At 52.6% G+C, this 21221-nt stretch overlaps 1 protein-coding gene across 1 annotated transcript; it reads left to right on the top strand.

The window, feature by feature from the left end:
• The first annotated feature begins 5510 nt into the window (after positions 1-5510).
• On the top strand, positions 5511-20192 carry ETV4 (ETS variant transcription factor 4). Its single transcript, XM_007955192.2, has 12 exons — positions 5511-5570; positions 5729-5822; positions 6049-6096; positions 13584-13637; positions 15196-15322; positions 15788-15952; positions 16186-16454; positions 18617-18691; positions 18826-18894; positions 19099-19271; positions 19501-19602; positions 19968-20192. Exons 1-12 carry the CDS (start codon positions 5511-5513, stop codon positions 20190-20192), a joined length of 1461 nt encoding a protein of 486 aa, XP_007953383.1.
• The last annotated feature ends 1029 nt before the right edge of the window (positions 20193-21221 follow it).

Raw genomic sequence — 21221 nt, 5'->3', positions numbered from 1 at the left:
CCGTAGAGATACTGTCCCAGAAACCCAAGGAGGGGTCACTGTGATTGAATGGACTCAATGACAGTGAGTTGTTTTTTTTTTTTTTTTAAGGTAATATATGTTGTTGTTGTTGTTATATGCTGTTGAGTCGGACCCGACTCATAGCAACCCCTCCTTGGGTTTCCAAGGCAGTATCACTACGGAAGTAAACTGCCCCATCTTCCTTCCAAGGAGTGGCTGGTGGGTTTGAACTGCCAGCCTTCTAGTTAGCAGTCAATTGCCTTAGGCACTAAGCTACCAGAGCTCCAAAGGTAATATATACTGGCAAGATATTTGTAAAGAAGTCCATGATAAAAGACATTGAGGCCGTGGTTCTTAATCTTGGGAGGAGAAAGGGGTCATAGGCCTGCTCTAGAATGACCTTGATGAAGGCTATGAACTCTCTCCTCAGAAAAAAAATGCATACACACTGTCTTAGTTTCCTATGACTGCTGTAACAAAGTACCACAAACTGGGTGGCTTAGAAAACAATTGATTGCCTCACAGTTCTGGAGCCTGGGAGTCTAAAAGCAGGTTGTCAGATGTGTTCATACCTTTTGAGAGTCTGTGCCACGTCTGTCTGTCCCCTGGCTTCTGGTGACGGCCAGCAATCCTGGGCATTCCAATCTCTGCCTCTTTCTTCATATGGTCATTCTTCCTGTGTCTCCTCTCCTCTTTCATACCACTCATACTGGACAGGACCCACCCTACTCCAGTGGGACCACTTGTTAAACTACCTGATAACATTTTCAAAGACCCTATTTCTAAACAAGGTCACTTTCAGTTACTGGGGATTAGAACTTCAACACCTTTTAGGGGACACAATTCAATCTATCACGCACACACTGATAAAGGCAGTTTCGGGGGGTTCACACCTCCATGGATCCCGGATTCAGAGCACCTGCCGTTTCAAGTAAGCAATGTGAAAGTGGGACAATGTATCAAGGACAGAGGGGGTCTAAGAATGCCACCTGTTGTGGGTGATTCTGATTCATCAGCCTCCCCACTGCCACCTCCTAACCCTGTTCTCTGATTCTCTGCCCCTGGCAGAAGCCCCAGCCTGGGCGCCATTAAAGGGATATGGGGCACCACGTGGCCCTCTCTGTGTCATCCATCTGGTCTTACTGTGCTGTCTCCCTGGGTTACCCTCTGAATCCATCCTTTAAGCCTCAGGGACACTCAAATCTTCCAGGCTTAAAGGAAGCCAGGTGTTTGGGGATATTTCCGTCCTCCCCTCACAGTCAGGTCACCCACAGAATGTCCCCAGCTAACCCAACCAGAGAGCCAAATCCAGCCCTCTGCCGCCAAATCCATGCCACTGAAACATGAAAGAGAGGCTGCTCTTCCCAATGGCTCCAGAGCCACCTTGTCGCCTGACCTAGGACCTCGAGCAACTTCCTCTCCTTTTCATCCCAGCACCAGAGGCTCTTCCAACTCTAGGAGCAAGTCCTGGGCTGCCTTTGTATTCACATTTGCACATCTAAAACCCACATTTGCATTTTATAACTTGGATTCTTGGGAAACAGGTCAGAATCCAACCCCCAATATATTAAAGACAAGGAGACATTTTTTGTCAGACCTGCCCAACTCCCACCGAAGGTGTGGTGGAGGGTGTCAGGAGAATGTTGTGTGTGTGTCCCATGCATCTGTGGGTCGAGATTAAGGATGCTCACAGCATCCTTAATCTGGAATGTCCTGTGTCATGTGTTCATTGTGGTTCATGCATTTCTTCCATCTGGTCTATTGAGTGTTCTTTCAAAGTCCATTTTGTATGTCCTCAGTCTGTTGTATGGATCTTTGGGGTAGACACGAGTGTGAGGCATAAAGTATTGAACCTCTCCTTGCTTCTGTTTCCTCATCTGTAAAATGGGATCGATTCCCTTAGTACTTACACCTCGGGACTGCTATGAAGGTTGCATGAGTTGATGACCATCAAGCTCTTACAACATGGTCTAACCCCTGGTGCCCACTTGGTAAATTTTGGTTACTGTGATGTGATTTCAATGGATATCTGCAGCCCCTCTATACCTTCCCCTCCTTGACTTAAAGGGACTCCAGTGTCCTTTGGAAGAGACTCCAGTGTTTCTTTGGAGATGTCACTGCTCTGAGCCTGGATGTTGAATCAGAGGCCAGATGGGGCAAAGAGAGGTCAGAGAGAGGAATGAGGGCCCTGGAAGTGGTATCTTCTTCCTCTTTCATTGGACCTGCACAGTGAGCCAGAGGCTGGGGAGGGACTTGGCCTGGGGGAGGATGGGGAATAGAAAGGGACACTTTCCAGGGAGCCAGGGGCCCTCTGGGGAAATATATGACTAATACAGGAAATACGGTACTCGGAGCCAGAGGGACACCTCTAGAGCAGCTCCCACCGGAAGGGCTGCTCAGGACCCACTGAATCTTCTGGGCTCCATTAAAGCTGCTTTCCTGTAAGAAGCCTCCGAACTCCTGCTCTGCCGTCTTGACTCCAGGACACTTGCTCCTCCCAAAGCAGGTTCCACCAAGCCCAAAGCTGGCATTTGCTTGGACTTGTCTCCCCTTCCTTGGGCAGGATTCCTGCTAAACTCAATTAGTTTGGTCTTTCTTGTATCTATTTACTGAACAAGCATGTCATGGGACTCTCATAAACATGAAGCAGGCTGTGGGGAGGACTTCACGGAGCCAAATGAGACTTCCTCTCAGGCCTTGAAGAGCTCTCCATCCATAGGGGTAACTGAATGAAAGACGTTCTCACCAGACATATAGGTAAGAATGCTGTGAGGACCTTAATGAACTGATTTAGGCTATACCGGAAGGCTTCCTATAGGAGAAGGGCAGTAGACATGAGCCTTAAAGAGCAGTTCAGCAAAGAAATGAAAATGTATCATTTGATCAAAATGATCTCACGGAATGGACCCTAAGGAGGTGGCAGACGTTTGATGTTCTGACCTAGTTCTAGTCGTAGCTCTGACTCTGACCAGCTAAAAGACCTTGGATGGGTCATTACCTGCTCTGAACCTCCACTGCCTCATTTATAAAGTAGGGGTGTTAGATGAGACAAAGTTTTGAAAGCACCCCCTCCTGGCCTGGGGTTTGGCCAATCCCTGTGTTTATCATCAACAGGCCGGAAGCAAAATGAGGCTCTCCTCACAGGAATGTGTAGACTGTAGACCCAGGGAATCTTCTCAGAAAAAAAGACCTGGGGTTCATGTTCTGTGTGCCCCCACTCCACCCAGTCCACAGCCCAAACAGCCTAGCTCTCAGACATCTGTCTCAGCCACAGCTGTTCGCCTGGCACCCAACACTGAGTCCAGCACAATACATGTTTAATGAATGAGATGACAGAGGCTGTGACCCGCTTCTTGGCTGAAATGAAACCCTGCCCTCAGGCCATCAGGTCCTTTGGGGCCTCACTAATATCTCAGGCTTGATCTCAGGATAAGAGGGATGTTACTAAGGAGCTGCATGTGCAGAAATCCTGGGACCTCTGGTTTCTGCTGCAACCGATAGAAAGTGGGTCACAAAACAGCTCTGCAGCACACAGACCCCTGAGGAAAACGTCTGGGTTCTGTGCCAGCTTTCATTTATTGAGTGCCTACTGCGCATGGGAGCTCTGGTAGCATAGTGGCTAAGGCACTTGACTGCTCACCAGAAAGCTGGCGGTTCAAACCCACCAGCCACTCCTCAGAAGGAAGGTTGGGCAATCCTACTTCCGTAGTGATACTGCCTCGGAAACCCAAGGAGGGGTCGCTACTACTTCCGTAGTGATACTGCCTCGGAAACCCAAGGAGGGGTCGCTATGAGTCAGGTCTGACTCGACGGCACACAACAACAACAACAACTGTGTATCAAGGAGCTCTGGTGGCGTAGTGCCTAGGACATTTGACTGCTAACCAGAAGGCTGGCAGTTCAAACCCATCAGCTACTCCTTGAAAGGAAGACTAAGCAATCTACTTCCGTTGAGATACCGCCTCGGAAACCCAAGGAGGGGTCACTATGAGTCTAATTGATTTGAAAACCCAAGGAAGGGTCTCTATAAGTCTAATCGACTTGATGCAAGAGGTGGTTTTTTTTTTTTTTTTGCAGGGGGTACCGTGTATCAGGTGTCGTCACATAGCTCCATTCATTTAATCATGGCCTCAGAGTCCTGTACAGGACTGCCTGGGGATTTGGGCCGTGAACCCCAGCTGTGCTGACTGGCTGAGTGACCTCACGCAAGTCACTGCACCTCTCTGGAGCCTTCCTTTTCAATCTTTGTAAAATGTAAACAATAGACTCATTTCATCGGGTTATGGGAACGGAATGAGTACGAGGAAGCAAAAAGCTTCTAAAAGCTAGTTTTTATTGTTTCTCTGGGCATACAAGCCCGCCCGTCTCCCCCACAGAGCGCACACACAGACGTGTTCACACTCCCACGTACACGCAGATGTACAGAGACATGTGAAGACACCAGCCGCAGGCCCTCGCCGCGTCTCAGACCCAAGGGCGGTTGACAAGCCTGGTAGAAAAACCGCGGGGGGGACTTGGCTTACCTCGCTTCCTCGTTGCTCTTTATGAATGAACTGCGGGCCGCAAGTTTATTTTTTTATGAATGGGAGCCTGAGCGGTGAATGAAGCCGGGAACCAGCCCCTGCCTCCCGATTGGCCGCCACGACTGGGAAACTCCACCCCCTGCTTCTGCTGGGCGAGGCTCCTGATTGGCGGGCGTGCAGACCCTGGGGTTTCATTCACAAAAGTCAATGAAACAAAGGGAACGTCGGGGGGAGGGGGCGAGGCCCCGGCACAGGAAACGCACCAATCAGCGGCTCCCCGGAGCTCACAACTGTCTGCTGCGCCCGGAAAACTCGCGGGTGCGCGGGGACCCGGGCTCGGCCGCCTCGCTGCGGCCTATCCCTGCGGCCCTGCGAGCGGCCCGGGGCGTGCTCGGGGCCCCCAGCGGCTCCAGCACCGACGGGCGAGCCCCAGGTGAAGCTGTGGGAGGGGAGGGAGCGCGCGTATCTGCGATCTCCGCCTAGCTCACCACACTCGCTGCCCTTCCCCCGCCCCCGCGTCGTCAGATCCCAGGGCTGGGGTTGGCGGCGCTGGGGTTCGGGGCTGGAGGGGGCGCCCGAGTTGGGGGCGTGCGGATGATGCGCGCCCGGGCCGCTCCTCTGCGCGCGCGCGCACACACACACACACACACACATTCACACACACGCACACACACGCGTCTTATGTAACCGAGTAGGGCAGAGCGGGGCTGCAGGACGCAACAGAAAGGCGCGCCCAGCTCCCGGAGCAGGTGGGACCTTATTTGGCGGGAGGGGACTGGTGGCGGCGCCCGGCCGCGGGGCGGAAACTTGCGCAGCGCCGGAGTGAGTCCGCGAAGTTTCGCCCAGCACCCCGCGACGGCCCCTCCCGCCCCCGCCCCGCTCTCCCGCCCCGCGGCCCTCCGGGAAGGTGTGCGAACACAGCCCACCCCCACCCTCAGGTCTCTGCCCCCGCGCGGGGCCCGGGCCGCGGCCGGAGGGAGCGGCCGGATGGAGCGGAGGATGAAAGGCGGATACTTGGACCAGCAAGTGCCCTACACCTTCTGCAGCGTGAGCGCCGCGCGGCCTCCACGCCCGCCCCGCCCCCTCCCACGGCCCCCGCGGGGTCCTGGCGGCCTAGCCCTTGGGTCACTTGGGGACCCCAGCCCCGCCCCAACCCCGACCAGCGGCCTCTGGGTGACTCGGGGGCATTCTCCCCCTTCCCGCAGAAATCGCCCGGAAATGGGAGCCTGCGCGAAGCGCTGATGGTCCCGCAGGGGAAGCTCATGGACCCCAGCTCCCTGCCGCCCCCCGACTCCGAAGGTAAAGAACCAGACTGACAAACCGCGACCCTCCACCCTCTACACACACCCTGGGGAGGGGTCGATCCGAGAGTCACTGCCCGTTTCCCAAAAAGGCTAGCTGTCCGAGGGACTCCGGGCATTCTTCTCAGCCCCTACCCCCAAGGGGCTCGCCGGCTGGCTGGGGCTCCCACTCTCTCCGCATTCCCCACACCTCACCTTCTCCAATTCCACTATTCACCCCTCAGATCTCTTCCAGGATCTAAGTCACTTCCAGGAGACGTGGCTGTCTGAAGGTGAGTAGTTGTGTGACCTTTTCCATACTTGGGGCACTGGAGCCTCGGGTCCCTGGGTTGCAGCCTAACTCATCTCCTCTCTTCCTTTTCCCAATCTCAGGGGGTCGGAAGGTCCTTTCTCCACTCCTCTACTCCTCGGCTCTTCTCAGTGCCCAGGGTAGACACTTACATTGATATTTCTCTGCCCTGAGCCAGGCTTGTGTAACTAGGCCTGGGGATGAATCAAACCATTGTGTGGGGTATTTGCTTATTTGAATGGAACTTGGCCCCAGGCCTGTTTTCCTGGTTGAAATTTTCATTTGCAAAGTTTGTTTGGCAGCAGCGGACAGGCCAAGGTGTGTGTTGGAGTGTTGGGGGGCTGGGGCGGAAGATGGGGAGAGGGAGCACTTAGTTACCTATCTTTTGGAGTTGCCAAAACAGTCATTCCCACCCTCTTGGCTTCCTTTCTCCCCTACCCAGCACCAAACAATTTACAGTCGGAGCCAAAAGAACAACAACAAAAATTTAAATAATCCTTTTCTGATGCACTTTGGCTAAGAAGGCCCAGGGCTCGCTCCCCAAATCGTCTTTATTATAATTCTAATGGTAACCACTCCTCCTCCATCCTTCCTGAATCCCTCCACTCCAGGCCAATTTCCCCTTTTCTGTGTGTGGGGGGTGGGGGTGGGGGTAGCTACCATCTAGCGGGGGTCAGCCCAGTCAGTGGCTGGGCCTTGTATGGGTGGAGGTGTGTTCTGGATCTCTTCTGGCTGAGTTCTTTGGTGTGTGCCGGTGGGGCTTGAAGCTTGAAGGTGTTGCGCTGGTGGGGCTGCAGGTGGAGGTGAATTGGTGGCTTAGACAGTCTCTGAGAGGAAAGAGTTAGCACTCCCATTTTAGGATCTTTATTTCAACATGCAGAAAAGCTGGAAACCAAAGCACTAAGAGCCCCACCTTGGAGGCCTTTTCTCTTGCTTAGGAACTTCCCATCCCTCTACCTGGGTACTTCGTATGGGGATTTCTTTAAGTTCAAGCCCAGCTCCTTCCTCTTCCAATCCTCTATAGGAGTTTGGAGTAGAAGGAATGGACTCTTGGCAACATCCTGGGGGGGGGGGTCGGTGAGACTCGGTCTGTCTTGGTCACTGTAGTATCCAAAAAATATGTTGAAAGAATGACTCTTTAGCATAACAAAGATGGTGAAGGCATTTCGTAGAATGGATGATCGACCAACCGGCTGAGTGGGTGCTGGAGGGATGTGGGGTATATTGTGCAGTCTTCCCCAATTCTACCAGGCCTGCCTGCCCAGCCTCCTCCCGAGGTTCCGGAGGTAGGCTGGAGCTAAGAACGCCCGAGGTGTCAGTTTCCATGTTCCCTCAAAGACTTCCTTTCCCAACGTCTGATTTCTGTCTGGCTCACCAGGCTATGTCAGCTGCAGGTCCCTGCTCTCCGCACAGTGGGCAGCCGCCAGGGCTAGGAGCTGGGGTGGGCTCAGAGGTTGGCTTTTTGGCAGCAACTGGTCCATTTGTGCTGGGTTTGGAATGGGAGGGGAAGAAAAGTGTTCTCATCTCCTCTCTACCTTGGAAGCCCCACCCCTTGGGGGTGGGGGTCTAGAGATTGTGTGTCTGTCTGTCAGTGTGACAGCGTGTGTGAGTGTGCATGTGTGCGTGTATGTGTGTGTTACATGCTGCTGCTCTGGGAGTCCCTGTACATTTAAATCCAGTGGGTGGGGAGGCGGAGGTGGGGATCACAAAGCATAGGGGGGCTGGGATCTCCTTGGTTCCCTCTCCTTCCTTCTGAGGGAGCTGCTCAGGTTCCCAGCTGGCGATGGATGGCCAGGCCTGAGGGGGGGATGCTGAGGCCGCTCGCTCCTTCTCGCTCTCTCTGCGGAGACAGATGCAGCTGCCGGGGCCATGTCCCCCTGCACCATCCCAGAACAACCCCAGCCTCCTCTCCTGCCTCTTCCCACCAGGTCAGTGACCCCTGCAGCCCAGGGGGAGCTTTGGGGTGGCAGGGAGGGAACTAGATCCTTTGGAAACTGGCCAATGGTGGGGCACATAGGTGGAATGGGGGCTGCAGCCCAACCTCCCTCCCACAGCTTGGTTTCTCCCTAAAGCCCCGAGAAGCTGGTTTGCCCCAATGCAGAGAGAAGCAGTGGGTCCTTGGAGTATGGGTGAAGCTGTAGAGTCTAGCTGATGCTTAGGCTGGACCAGGGTCTGGTTTAGAGATGCGGTTCAGAGTCCAGTGCACTGGGGGTGACGTGAGTAGGGTTTGTTAGAGGCAGCTCGGACATATTTGGAGTTGGGCTTTTTATAGACAGGGGGATAAAGTGAGGCTAGGAGGGTATGTCTGGTTTCGGGGTGCCTGGGTTCTGCTGCGATGCTGGAGAAAGGATCAGGCTTACTGCAGGCAAACCCAGGCTCAGGCAGGCTGAGCCCATGATGCCGCTGGTTATGGTGGTCGCCGCTGTGCTGGTTTGGGTCAAGGGTTCCTCTCCAGGCTTCTCGGGAGTCCTTGGGAACCCCCCGGGGACAATGATTTTTGTGATGGGTTTGGTAGGAAGGGACACTGACTCTGGACCAAGTAGGTCCTTTGTGTGAAGCTGAGGTCCGTAACCTGGTTTCGGTGGATTCCCAGGGGCTCAGAGGATGGGTTGCAGCGGCCCTTGAGCCCTCTGCTATCATAAGTGTAACTCTTTGGGGGTGCACCATGCACACAGGTACATACATTTTCTAGGACCCTTCCTAGAAAATGGGCTTTTTTTTGGGGGGGGGAGTCCTTGCTCCCTAAAATGGTAAGAATCACTGCCTCCAAACCCTCTTCGAAGGGCTCCTATCCCCTTGCTCTTTGGCTTTCTGTCTTCATCTTGTGGGTCCAAAGGAGATGACGTGTGCAAAGGGGGTGCATGGAGGGTGTGTTTCACCTGTGTGCTGCCGTGTCACCACCAGAGTGGAGTAAGGGAATTGGGGTGTGTGTGAATCTGAATGCTGCGTGTCTGTAGGGAGAGATGGGGTTAATCCCCTCCCCCAGTCTTTTCTAGCTACAATGCCTCCTTCTACATCTTTCTGTCTCCTCCCCTTCCAGAAGGCTCCTGGGGACAAATGTCCCCCTCCATAGATAGAGAACTGGTTCCTTCCAGTACAGAGGCTGCCAGGGTGGGGGCAGGGGTAAGAGTGAGAGACAAGGCAGTGGTGACACAATGGAGCAGAAGCTTCCAAGAATGCCTCGCCCCTGCCCCCCACCCAGGGACACCTTGAGAAGCCCTCTTCCCAAGGATTGGGTCCTAGGAAAGAGAAAAGGTGATGAGGTGGGTCTCTTGTCAGTGGCGAACCCTGGGGCGCTGAGCTGCTTGGCTGTCTTAACCCCCCAATTCGTCTGGAGCCCAGTTTGGAAGCCGCTAAGCCCTTTCTCTTCTCCTACTGACCCCCCATTTGAGGAACATTGTCTAAAACCCTCTCTTTTTCTGGGTATTATGCTGGTTGGCACTTGCCCTACCCCCTCCTTACTCATTTGCCATCTCCCCAAGCAGGTCAGTTCCCCCTTAGTGCCAGGATGGAGTTGGGGATAGACCCAGGAACATTGGCTAAAGCAGCCAAAATAATCAAGTCAACAAATAAATAGAGTGGTGTACACTCAAGACCAAACATGGTAATTAAAAATTCTCCTGCTCTCTAGGAATGCAAAGCCCAGTGTTTTTGTTCCTGTTTTTGTGCTTCTTGGCAATCTCTGGGCCACTGAGGCTCTGTCCTGCCCCTTTAGGGGAGGGCTAGTGTTTTGGGGAGGGGCCGAGCAGGGACGGTTCCTGACGCAGCCCATTGTTGCCTCAGCTGATTTCTCGCTGGTTCTGGGAAGAGGATGGTGCCATCTCTTGGGATGTACACGTTCAGTGAGAGGAGGTGGCTTCCTCTGGGGTCTTCTAGGGCTTAGGATTCTGGTCAAACCTCCAAGCCCAAGCCAGGAGGAGAGGTGAGATGACCTCTGGGGCTATCTGCTCTTGGTTTTGGGTGTCATGTGAACTGGTCGGTGACGCCAGCAGGAGCTGCCCCCAGCCCATTACCTCAGTGGAAACTGGCAGTTAATGAGGTCCCAGGAGGGGGCCCACAGTGCGTCAGCCTCCCCCAACTTCTGTACCTCCTCTGCCCTTGGGACCCTCCTTGCTTAGGTAGCAGAGAGGGAAGTATCACTCACCCTGCTCCTATCACCCCCATCCCTGGCACCTTTGGGGGTGTCCCCTATTTGAAGGCACAGAGGGCATAGCAGGATGAGTGTGGGCCCAGGCAGCTTGAATAGATTTTGAGGCCCTCCATTTACCTAATGTTTTCCAGACAAGCCTATTAGGGCCACCAGGGGTGCTTATTAAAAATACAGATGCCTGGGCACTGCCCAGGACCTAGGGAATAACACTGTCCAGAGGCTGGGACTGGGAATCTGTTTGGAAATTGCTGCCTATAGGCCTTATTTGGGCTGGTGAAAAGATGTGTGCTGGCTGTGAGTTTCTGTCTGTTTTTGCCAGGGGGGCTATCACATCCTACTGGTTTATTGGATCATTCTATAATTGTTTTATAGGAGCTCTAGTAGTATAGTGCCTAAGACACTTGACTGCTAACCAGAAGGCTGGTGGTTCAAACCCACCAGCCACTCCTCGGAAGGAAGATGGGGCAATCTACTTCTGTAGTGTTACTGCCTCAGAAACCCAAGGAGGGGTCACTATGAGTTGGGTCCAACTCGACGGCACATAACAACAACAACAACATAATGCTCACTTTTCATGAGTTCTTTGGCTGTTGGTGGTTCCAAATTCTTAAATTCCCTGACCTCAATCACTCTGGCAAAAAGTAAACTGTCCCAGACAGATGGCTGTGAAATCAACCCTAGGTCATGATGACTCCATGTGTGTCAGAGTAGAATTGTGTTCCATAGAGTTTTCAATGGCGGAGTTTTCAGAAGTTGCTCATTAGGTCTTTCTAAGATACTTCTCTGGTAGCATAGTGGCTAAGACACTTGCCTGCTAACCAGACGACTGGCGGTTCAAACCCACCAGCCACTCCTCGGAAGGAAGGTTGGGCAATCCTACTTCCGTAGTGATACTGCCTCGGAAACCCAAGGAGGGGTCGCTATGAGTCGGGGCCGACTCGACGGCACATAACAACAACAACAAGATACTTCTGGGTGGACTCAAACCTCTAACCTTTCAATTACCAGCTTAGCTCAGGGACTCCCAATTATCTGTTGTTGTTGCTGTTACATGCCGGTGAGTCGGACCCAACTCATAGTGACCCCTCCTTGGGTTTCCGAGGCAGTATCAATACGGAAGTAGATTGCCCCATCTTCCTTCCGAGGAGTGGCTGGTGGGTTTGAACCTCCAGACTTCTGGTTAGCAGTGAAGTGCTTTTAGGCACTATGCTACCAGAGCTCCCAATTATCTAGAAACCTGTATTTAAAAGTTCTTGGCATCTCTGGTACCAAGTTAGTAAGGAGTCCTCCTGCCAATCAACTTCATTCCCTCAAGTGTCTGTTGTAAGAAAATGTTCTTTCACCAGAGAAGGTTTGCCTCTCGTGTTACCTACTCTGTAGAGAGGGGGCAGCCTAGGATGAGGCAAGGGCTTGGTTGGTTAGGAACTTTTCTCTTCTGGCTCCCGGGCCCACAATGCTTTTCTCTTCTGGCTCCTGGGCCACAATGCCAGGCTGAGAACCAGAGGTGATTATATGTTTATTCTAGTCATAGTCAACAAATAATGCATGGAGTGTCTACTTTTGGACAGACCTGTTCTGGGTGCTAGAAGTTAGAAAGGAATGAGACAGGTAAACTCCTGGCCTCAGGAGCTTACTTTCTAGTGGGGGAGATGAACACTGAGCAAGTAAATACATGTTAGTTATTAAGATAAGTTCAGTAGTGACATGTGCTAGGGAAAGAATAAAACAGTGGGATAGAGGCAGGAGGGAGCACTTTGGTTTGGGTGGCCAGAGAAGGCCTCTGAGGAGGTGACAAGTAAGCTAAGACCTTGCCAGAGAAAAACAGGCAAAGGCCTTGGGAATATGCATGGCAGAGACAATGAGCAAGGCACCTTTGAAGAATAGGAAGGAGACCAAGGCAGCTAAAGAGGGACAGGCGAGGAGGCATTGGAGGAGGTTGGAGAGGTGAGCTGAGCCAGGCCAGATCATCCAAGGCCTTGCAGGCCAAAGGGGAGAGCTTGGATTTCATTTTAGATGCAGCAGGTGGCCAGTGGAGTGCTTTAAGCAAGAGAGACAAGTAATTTGATTTCTGTTTTTAAAAGATCACTCTGACAGCTATGTGGAGGGGAGAGTGGAAAGAGGAAGTTCCAATAAAAGACTGTGGCAGGAATCCAAGTAGGAAACCACGGTGACCTGGCCTAGAGTGGACACAGTAGGAGATGGGTTGTGTAGTTATACAGGCTAGAGATGTGGACGTATTCTTCAGCTATCTCTCCATAGTCTTCACCTGTACCAGCCATTCTAAATTTCTGGTCATTTCATGTATCAGTTTCTCCATTGTTCAATCTGAGAGCAGTCTCCGAGGAACCAGAGACTAGTCTCCTTGGGATCCAGATTCCATTGCTTTACATTAGACCCACTCCTTCCTGGACTATCAGGAAGTTCTGATTGATATCCACCCTTCCCCTTCCTGCTGCAATCTATTTATTCTTGACAAAGGGGGAAAAATGGGCAAGAACACTAGAGTCAAGGGAGGTACTTGGCTTGGAAACCTAACTCTCTGAAGCCCAGGATCAGAATTAGAAATCAGAGTGGGGATGCCTGGGTCAGAGGCCTTGAAAGAGCTGCTGTTCTATTTCAGTCTTGCTGCCTAATCCCCAAACCCAGCTCCACCCACCCTGGCACCCTGGCAGTGCTCCTCAGACCTCCAAGCTTAGAAAGTCCTTGCTCCCCCAGCTGCACATCAAAGGGATAAGGCACCCACCGTGACCTCCCAGTGTCCCCAGCCTCCTGCAGTGTGCCCCCTGCCCACTGTCATCCTCTGTTCACCTCTTTTCAACCTTCCGCTTCCTTCTATTCATATCCATACTCCCCCAACTCCTCTGCATCTCAAAATTCACCTGGTAGGTTGCTTAAAATGCAGATTCCTGGGCCCAGCCCAGATTCAGAATCTATGTGATTCTAAGACCCTGGGCTCTCACTCTTTGTACCCCTGTCCCTCCCAATGTGACTCCCCTGTGAGCTTTGTGGGAGCTTGGAAGCTCTGAGGGGTGGGGTTGTCTCCACTTAAGAAAAATGGAGGGAATAAAGACAAAGAATCCAGGAATAGACTCTGGAATCTGCTCAGACAGGTTGTGGGAATACACAGGCTCTCTTTGCCTTCCCTCCAGGGTCTTAGTAGGGCCTAGAGATGGAGGGCACTAGGACCTGGGGTGGAGCCACCTTCAGACCCGTTGTCCCCTTCTGGGTTGGTGCTAATCCGCAGGACTATGGTAATGATGTCTTCCAGGGACTGTCTCTAGGTCCCCCATCCCAGACTCACCTGTGACTTTTCCCTGCAGCTCAGGTACCAGACAGTGATGAGCAGTTTGTTCCTGACTTCCATTCAGAAAACTGTGAGTAGAGGACCCTGAAAGGGAGGGGGAGGGCAGGAAATGAGTCATAGGGCTAGAGAATCACAGAAATCAACTTGTTTTCCTAAAGAAAAGGGTGAAGAGTAGGGCTCCCCATTCTTCCTTTGGACTCGAAGACCAAGGTAGTAACAGGGAGACTGAACACCTTAGTTCAGATCTGAGCCTTGCCCCATCCTAGCTGTGTGGCCTTAGAGCAGCCACTTCATCTCTCTGATCCTCATTCCTTATCTCTGAAATGAGCATTTCAGCAGGCTCCTGTTCTGATGTTCTCTGTTGCTTTCCTGTAACTGGGGACGATTTTGCCCACCAGGAGACGCTTGGCAGTGTCTGGAGATCTTTTTGACTGTCACAATTTGGAGTAGGGGTGCTGCTACTGGCATCTAGAGAGTAGAGGATGCTGAAAAAAAATAACCTACAATGCTTAGGACAGCCTCCCACAACAAAAAAGTGATCTGGTCCCAATGTCAACAGTGTCACTGTTAAGAAACCCTGTTTTAAATGTTGGTAATTTGCCCTCAAATGCCTTCACCAATGAAATGGAACAGGGCACAGTCATTCCAGGCAGTGCCCACCCAGCTTAGAAGCCACTTCTGCTGCTTAGTCTGATGGCTGGAGCTGGAGGACCCAGCAGGGGCCACAGGAAAGGCTAATGTTCTTCACAGATAATTAGGAGCACGTGTGTAATGCTATTCAGCTGACATTTGAGTGGGCTAATATCCAACCTAAACCAGAAAAAGAAAGATCCTTTATAGCCCCAAATAAAAAAACATGTCCCTGCCTTGGAATTTCCAGGGCACTCAGGAAAACCACAGGTCTTACTAAGGTTGAAGAGCTCGCTCACATGAAAGTCTTTTCTGGGGTTTGGGATTTTGTGTTAAATGTTGAACTTTAGACAGTTTCTTTGGTTAACATCAGACGTAAGACTGCCATAAGGAGTTCTGATGATGCAGTGACTAACGCATTTGACGACTAACCAGAAGGTTGGTGGTTCAAACCCACCAGCTGCTCCTTGAAAGAAAGATGGGGCAATCTATTTCCTTAAAGGTTTGAAGCCTCAGAAACCCAGTGGGGGTCACTGTGAGTCAGAATCAACAGTGGGTTTGGTTCTTTGGTTTTCAGACTGGTGTATAAAGCGAGGCATCATGTCAGTTGTCGAACTGTTCTCAGAACTGTCTGACTATAGATCTTAGGGAGTGCCTGTGGGGTGCACACGATTAACATGCTTGGCTGCTAACCAAAAGGTTAGACTTTTGAGTCCACCCAGAGGCACCTTGGAAGAAAGGGCTAATCATCTACTTCCACAAAATGAGCCGCTGACAGCCCTGTGGAGCACAGTTCTGCTCTGACACAGTTCTACCCATGGGGTCCTGATGAATTGGGATTGGCAACTGATAAAAATCTCAGGCAACTAAAGACCTAGAGAGAGGCCAGAGCTGTACCAGGCACCCAGCTGGTCCTCAGAGAGCAGAGCTGCGGCAAGCCCTGCCTTCCCCTCCCGTGACTCTCTGATCTTACTCTGCGGCTGCTCCCACCACCGCAGTAGCTTTCCACAGCCCCACCACCAGGATCAAGAAGGAGCCCCAGAGTCCCCGCACAGACCCAGCCCTGTCCTGCAGCCGGAAGCTGCCACTTTCCTACCACCATGGCGAGCAGTGCCTTTACTCCAGGTGAGGGCCCTGGGGAGGGAAGGGTGTCGGGAGGGTAGGAGGTAGAGAGGCACCTATGAGCATCAGCAGCAGATACATAATGGGAGACAACAAAAAGGGTTACTGAAGTGCTGTAAGAGGGAGCGATACAGATGAGGGTCTCTCGGAGTAGTCTGGGTGGACAATGCAGCAGGGGGATTCAAGAGATGTGTGGAAGGCCAGGGCAGGCCCCAGCCAAGCCAACCCAGGTACTCTGGACTGGGGAGAGGTATTCTCAAGAAAAAACCCACTTTCCAGATGGGTGAAAGGAGAAAGTGCCCACTTGGGATGGGGATGGGGTCTTTGGCTCCTGGAGCTCCTTTCCCAGCCCCCTCTACCTCTCCTCTGGGAACCCCTGTGACCACACTTCCCCTGGGCATGAAGGGCTCAAAGATGCTCGTCCAGATTCTCTGCCCCCTCACCCCTGTCTCCCCCCGACAACTCCAGTGCCTATGATCCCTCCAGACAAATCGCCATCAAGTCCCCCGCGCCCGGTGCCCCTGGACAGTCGTCCCTGCAGCCTTTTCCCCGGGCAGAACAACAGAGTTTCCTAAGGGCCTCTGGCAGCTCCCAGCCCCACCCTGCTGGCCATGGGTACCTCGGGGAGCATAGGTAAGGAGATCCTCTGCACTTGTGGGCCCAAGTCTCACCAGTTGGTCCTCAGTCCTCGAGGGCTCGCCACTTCCCTGCAGGCACCTGGGAGAAGGGAGGGAGGGCGGAAGGGATAGGAACCTGCCCCCCACTTCCCCTCACTGAGCCCACCCTGCAGGCTCTGGGAGTGCCAGGTAGCAGGAGGGATTGATTCAGGATTCTCTTCTCTTCCCTCTCCATCCAACCACATCCAGCTCCATCTTCCAGCAGCCCTTGGACATTTGCCACTCCTTCACGTCCTCTCAGGGAGGGGGCCGGGAGCCCCTCCCAGCCCCCTACCAACACCAGCTGTCAGAGCCCTGCCTGCCCTACCCCCAGCAGAACTTCAAGCAGGAATACCACGACCCCCTGTATGAGCAGGCGTGTCAGCCGGCAGTGGGCCTGGGTGGGGTCAATGGGCACAGGTACCCAGGGGCGGGGGTGGTGATCAAACAGGAGCAGACGGACTTCGCCTATGACTCAGGTAAGAGACTTTCTGGGGAGGGGGCAGATGGGTACTTTGTGAGATGGCCAGTGGGGGTGGCATGTGAGCCAATGAACACTTCAGTTCAACCCAGAACATCAGCTCACAAGTTTTTGTTTGTTTGTTTTTGTTTTTTCATTGTGATTTGGGTGAAAATTTACAGAGCAAATTCACTTTCCATACAGCAGTTCACATACACTTTGTCTTATGACATGGACTACAATTTACCACAATGCAACAGCTCCCCTCCCACTTCCTCCCGATAGTTACCTCTTCCCTGTATCTAACCCTCCATGCACTCCTGCCCCCTGAGCTGTCTCCTTGTGCATAAACAGCCCTTCTTTCTCCCATGATTGTTCTCTCTAAGGCGTGTATCTACATCAGGTAAATGTTCAACTCATATGCCTGTCTTTTGCTCACAAGTTTTTTACCTTCCCCTCCATTTACCAGTTCATACATCAGTCCACACACCCATCCACTCACTTTTTTTTTCATTGATTGAAAAGAATTACTGATTTTCAATCTTCAAACTTTTATTCAGGCCCTCAGGTGGCTAGTGACTTAGAGGAAATTGAGAGCATTGATTTATATTGAACCACCGTTTGGGTTTTTAATTCCCTGCTCAGGCTGAAGTGTTATGCCAGGGTAGGGGAATTGGAAATGGAAGGATACAAAGATGAACAGGGTACGTCCCTGTCCCCACAGAAGCTTAAAAATACAAAGGGATTTGAACTAAAAGAAACATGAACATGAAACTAGCCAGGCTCAAAGTTCCCAATAGGAACACAGGATTAGTAGGTGGTTTCCACATCCTGTCTGAGCCTCCGGCTTGATGGGCGACCCTCCCTCTTGGCCAGAACTGGGGACCGGAAGTCAGGCAGGATGGAGACACTGTTGTAAATGCTAATTCCACCTGGCTGTTGACAGGAGGGAGTTCACACACTCAGCCACGTTCATAAATAGCTTGATGTTCAGACCTCCGGGTGCAAGGGTTATTCTCATTTAGGAAGGGCCCAGAAAACTCAACAAAACAACAACATACTTTTGTTAGAAGTTCTGTAAGTTTTACCACTTGAAGTTTATTAAACAGTAATGTATCCTGCTAACATTCACACTTTGTGAAAAATAAATTCCAAGTTAGGTCTGCTTTCCTTCTGGCTTCTGTTACGTTGATAACAGCCACAAACCTGAGTTTATCTACAAACCTGCATTAAAAAAAAATAAATCTAGAGATTAGAGTCGGCTCAGACTTGGCTAGAGTTTGCGAATCTCCCTTTTCCTGGTGCCCACGGGCATTCAGGGGAGCAGGGATAAACAGCAAACCCCTAGACTGAAAGAGCCAGAAGGGTTCTCCTCTCCCCAAAACATAGCCCACTGAGCACGGCCAGGCAGGAAGATGGAAGGCGGGGGAGGGAGACGCTCTTGCCACTGACCTTCAAAGGCTATAGACCAGAGGGGATTGAGTTACATGCCCTTGAACTCCTGCCCCTCCCCCTCAGCTTCCTCTGAATGGAGTCAAGAATTCCATTCACAAAATGGAGGCATGAATGAGCCCACCCTCCCACCTCCTCCCTGGAGGTGTCGGGTTTCAACTTGTTCATAGGTGGGAACAGAAGGGGGAGGGCCAGATTGGGCTGGGACTGGGAGGGGGTTTTTCCACACTACTGCATTTTGGAGAAAGAGTGGAGATGGGATGTGCTCTGCTGTCAGACCTGGAAAAGCACAGCGCGATGTATGCTGTCTGCCTCCGATGTATGCAGGCACTCTCATGCACACGAACACACACACATACATGGCTGGGAACCTGACCTGACCGGACGTTTGCCCATTCCGAGGGTGTCTTAGGCATGGTCACCGGACCCCTTCCCCGGAGGTTCAGCCCTCAGCCCTCTCCTCCCCCCTGCACTCAGGAAACAGCTGCTCCCTGGCATCTCGGGCCTGGTAGAACAGTTTTGCCAGCCCCAGCTGCTGCCATCCCTGCCCTCTGCCCAAGCCAATGGGCTCCAGCCTCCACTCCTGGGTGAACTTCCCCTGGGATTTGGTGGTGTGTAGGCAGCTGGGGTGGGGCGTACAGCTTTGGGATTGCTGGGCTTGCAGGAAGAACTTACTGAATGTGTGTGTGGGACCAACCACCTATAATGTCACCTTTCTTCCTTTACCAGATGTCCCTGGGTGTGCATCAATGTACCTTCACACAGAGGGCTTCTCTGGGCCCTCCCCAGGTGATGGAGCCATGGGTAAGGCAGCCCCCTTTCCCTGCCAAGCCCTGCTGGGGGGAGAAAGGTCTCCTTGGCTAGAAGTCCCTCTGGACTCAGGGGTCTCATATCAGTGAGTCACCCAGATCTGAGTGATCCCCAACTTCCTCCACAAGGGTATGGCTATGAGAAACCTCTGCGACCTTTCCCAGATGATGTCTGCGTCGTCCCTGAGAAATTTGAAGGTCAGAGATGTGACTGTTTATGGGAGGGTCAGGGTCTCATCCTTGCCCTCTGACTGTGGCCCCCAGGAATCACATTATTAGAGAGGGAGGGCACACAGGAAAGGACCTGGAGAGAGGGAAAGGGGGTCCAAATGGGAACACAGCATTGAGATGTGGTTTCCAGAAGGCCCAATCCTCATACCTCATATTCTCTGTGTTCCCCAGGAGACATCAAGCAGGAAGGGATTGGTGCATTCCGAGAGGGGCCACCCTACCAGCGCCGGGGCGCCTTGCAGCTGTGGCAGTTTCTGGTGGCCTTGCTGGATGACCCAACAAATGCCCACTTCATTGCCTGGACCGGCCGGGGAATGGAGTTCAAACTAATTGAACCTGAAGAGGTGAGACTCTCAGGGCCGTGCCCCTCTTCGCTAACAGGTTTGGGATTTGGAGATGATCGAACATGGGCTGTGGTGGCTCATGTCTTCATTGTTCATCCTTGTTTCACCTGAATGGAATTCTTGCCAATCCTAGGTGCTTAGTTGCAAGGCTAGCTTAGCATTTTGCACAGAGAATGTCAGGTGCTCTTTCTGACCTGCTCCCCATAAACCTTGTCTCTTCTGTCCCCAGGTTGCTAGACTCTGGGGCATCCAGAAGAACCGGCCAGCCATGAATTATGACAAGCTGAGCCGCTCACTCCGATATTATTATGAGAAAGGCATCATGCAAAAGGTAAGGGTCCAGGAACCAAAGGCCAAAGGGTGAGAGAGGTGATAGTGATGGTAGTGGTGGGGGGTGCTAGGAGAACATTCCTCCACAGGTTCCTAGGAGTAGACAATGAACCAATCAGAGAGGAGGAGAAATTGTGGATAATCCCAAGGTTCCCTTCACCCAAAAAGTGCTAAATACTAACTGAAAGGACTAAGGCCTGGAGGATTGAGGTCAGAGGTGAACAGGAACTGTGAATAAAGTGGGCTCTTTAAGAGTGTCAGCATGGGGGAGAAATGTGCCTGCCTGGACTAGGAGAACGGCTGCATTCCTCATTGAGGGGGAAATGGGAGCCTAGTAGCTAGGCTGATCTATCCCCTCTTCCGCAGGTGGCCGGTGAGCGTTACGTGTACAAGTTTGTGTGCGAGCCCGAGGCCCTCTTCTCTCTGGCCTTCCCGGACAATCAGCGTCCAGCTCTCAAGGCTGAGTTTGACCGGCCGGTCAGTGAGGAGGACACAGTCCCGTTGTCTCACTTGGATGAGAGTCCTGCCTACCTCCCTGAGCTGACTGGCCCTGCCCAGCCCTTTGGCCCCAAGGGTGGCTACTCTTACTAGCCCCAGCAGCTGCCCTGCTGCTACCACTGGGTGCTGCCCTGTGTACATAGAGATGAATTTGGTATTGGGGAACCCCCCACTCAAACGCTCAGCTGTCTCTGGGGCAGATCCCCACTGTCCCATCGGCTGCGCTGGCCCAGACTCTGAGCTGCTTACCAGAGTCATGGGAGGGAAGAGTGTGGAGAAAGGCTCTGTCCAAAGGAAAGTCTTGAAAACTCCCCTGGGGGATTTGCCTCTGCCCGGGGGAGTCAGCCAGCCTCCTGTGCATCCTCCTTAGGGGCTCAAGCTCCACTCCCTTTCCTCCTCCACAGAGAACAAGAGCTTATTCTATCTGATTTGGGGGGCAGACGAGCCTCCCAAGTTTATCCTGGCTGGGGCACGATGCATTGAACTCCCCAGATCTCCTACATGGGGAGACCCTTGGACCCTACCTACAATCCACCCCAAGCTGTGGCCCTGGAGGGTCCCAGTTGTCAGTTCTTGGTGCTGTGTCCCCAGAAGCAGGGGAGGCTGGAGAAAGGAACCTGGGGTGGTTGGTGGAAGGCTGGGTGGAGGCAGACAGTGTGGGCCAAGGGGCCCTCTGCCTTCTAGGCCCAGGCCTGGAATTCCACCTCCACTGCGTCTGCCATACCTAATAAAGGCCCCTGCTTCTCCTGTTAATTCTCCCTGTCCTCTTTGCTGCCATGGGAGAGAGGCCTGGGGGTCATGGGAAAAGCTCTGGGCTTGGGGCAGATGACTAGTGTCTGAGACCACTGTTTCCACCATTAAGAATGCCTTGATTGCTGGCCGGGGCTGACCAGGAACATACTCGGTGTCTGAAACCCTGATACTTGCCAGTGCTTCTTTCCTCTGAAAAATGAGTGCTCCCCACCCAGATTATTTTGTGAGGATCCAGAAGTGACAGACAAAATGTACTTTGTTATCTGGCCCGGGGCCCCTGGGCCACCCTAGGCATGGTTCCTGCAGCAGTTTCCCAGCCCTGGTTGAGAAGGCGTCACTGAGCTACAAGGCTCACATGGTGGGGTTTCC

This window comes from Orycteropus afer, unplaced genomic scaffold (assembly GCF_000298275.1).
Source record: "Orycteropus afer afer isolate SDZICR_OR568_19922 unplaced genomic scaffold, OryAfe1.0 scaffold00495, whole genome shotgun sequence".
Lineage (NCBI taxonomy): Eukaryota > Metazoa > Chordata > Mammalia > Tubulidentata > Orycteropodidae > Orycteropus > Orycteropus afer.
The sequence above is the reverse complement of the archived record's forward strand: the minus strand, read 5'-3'. Positions and strand labels throughout refer to the sequence as shown.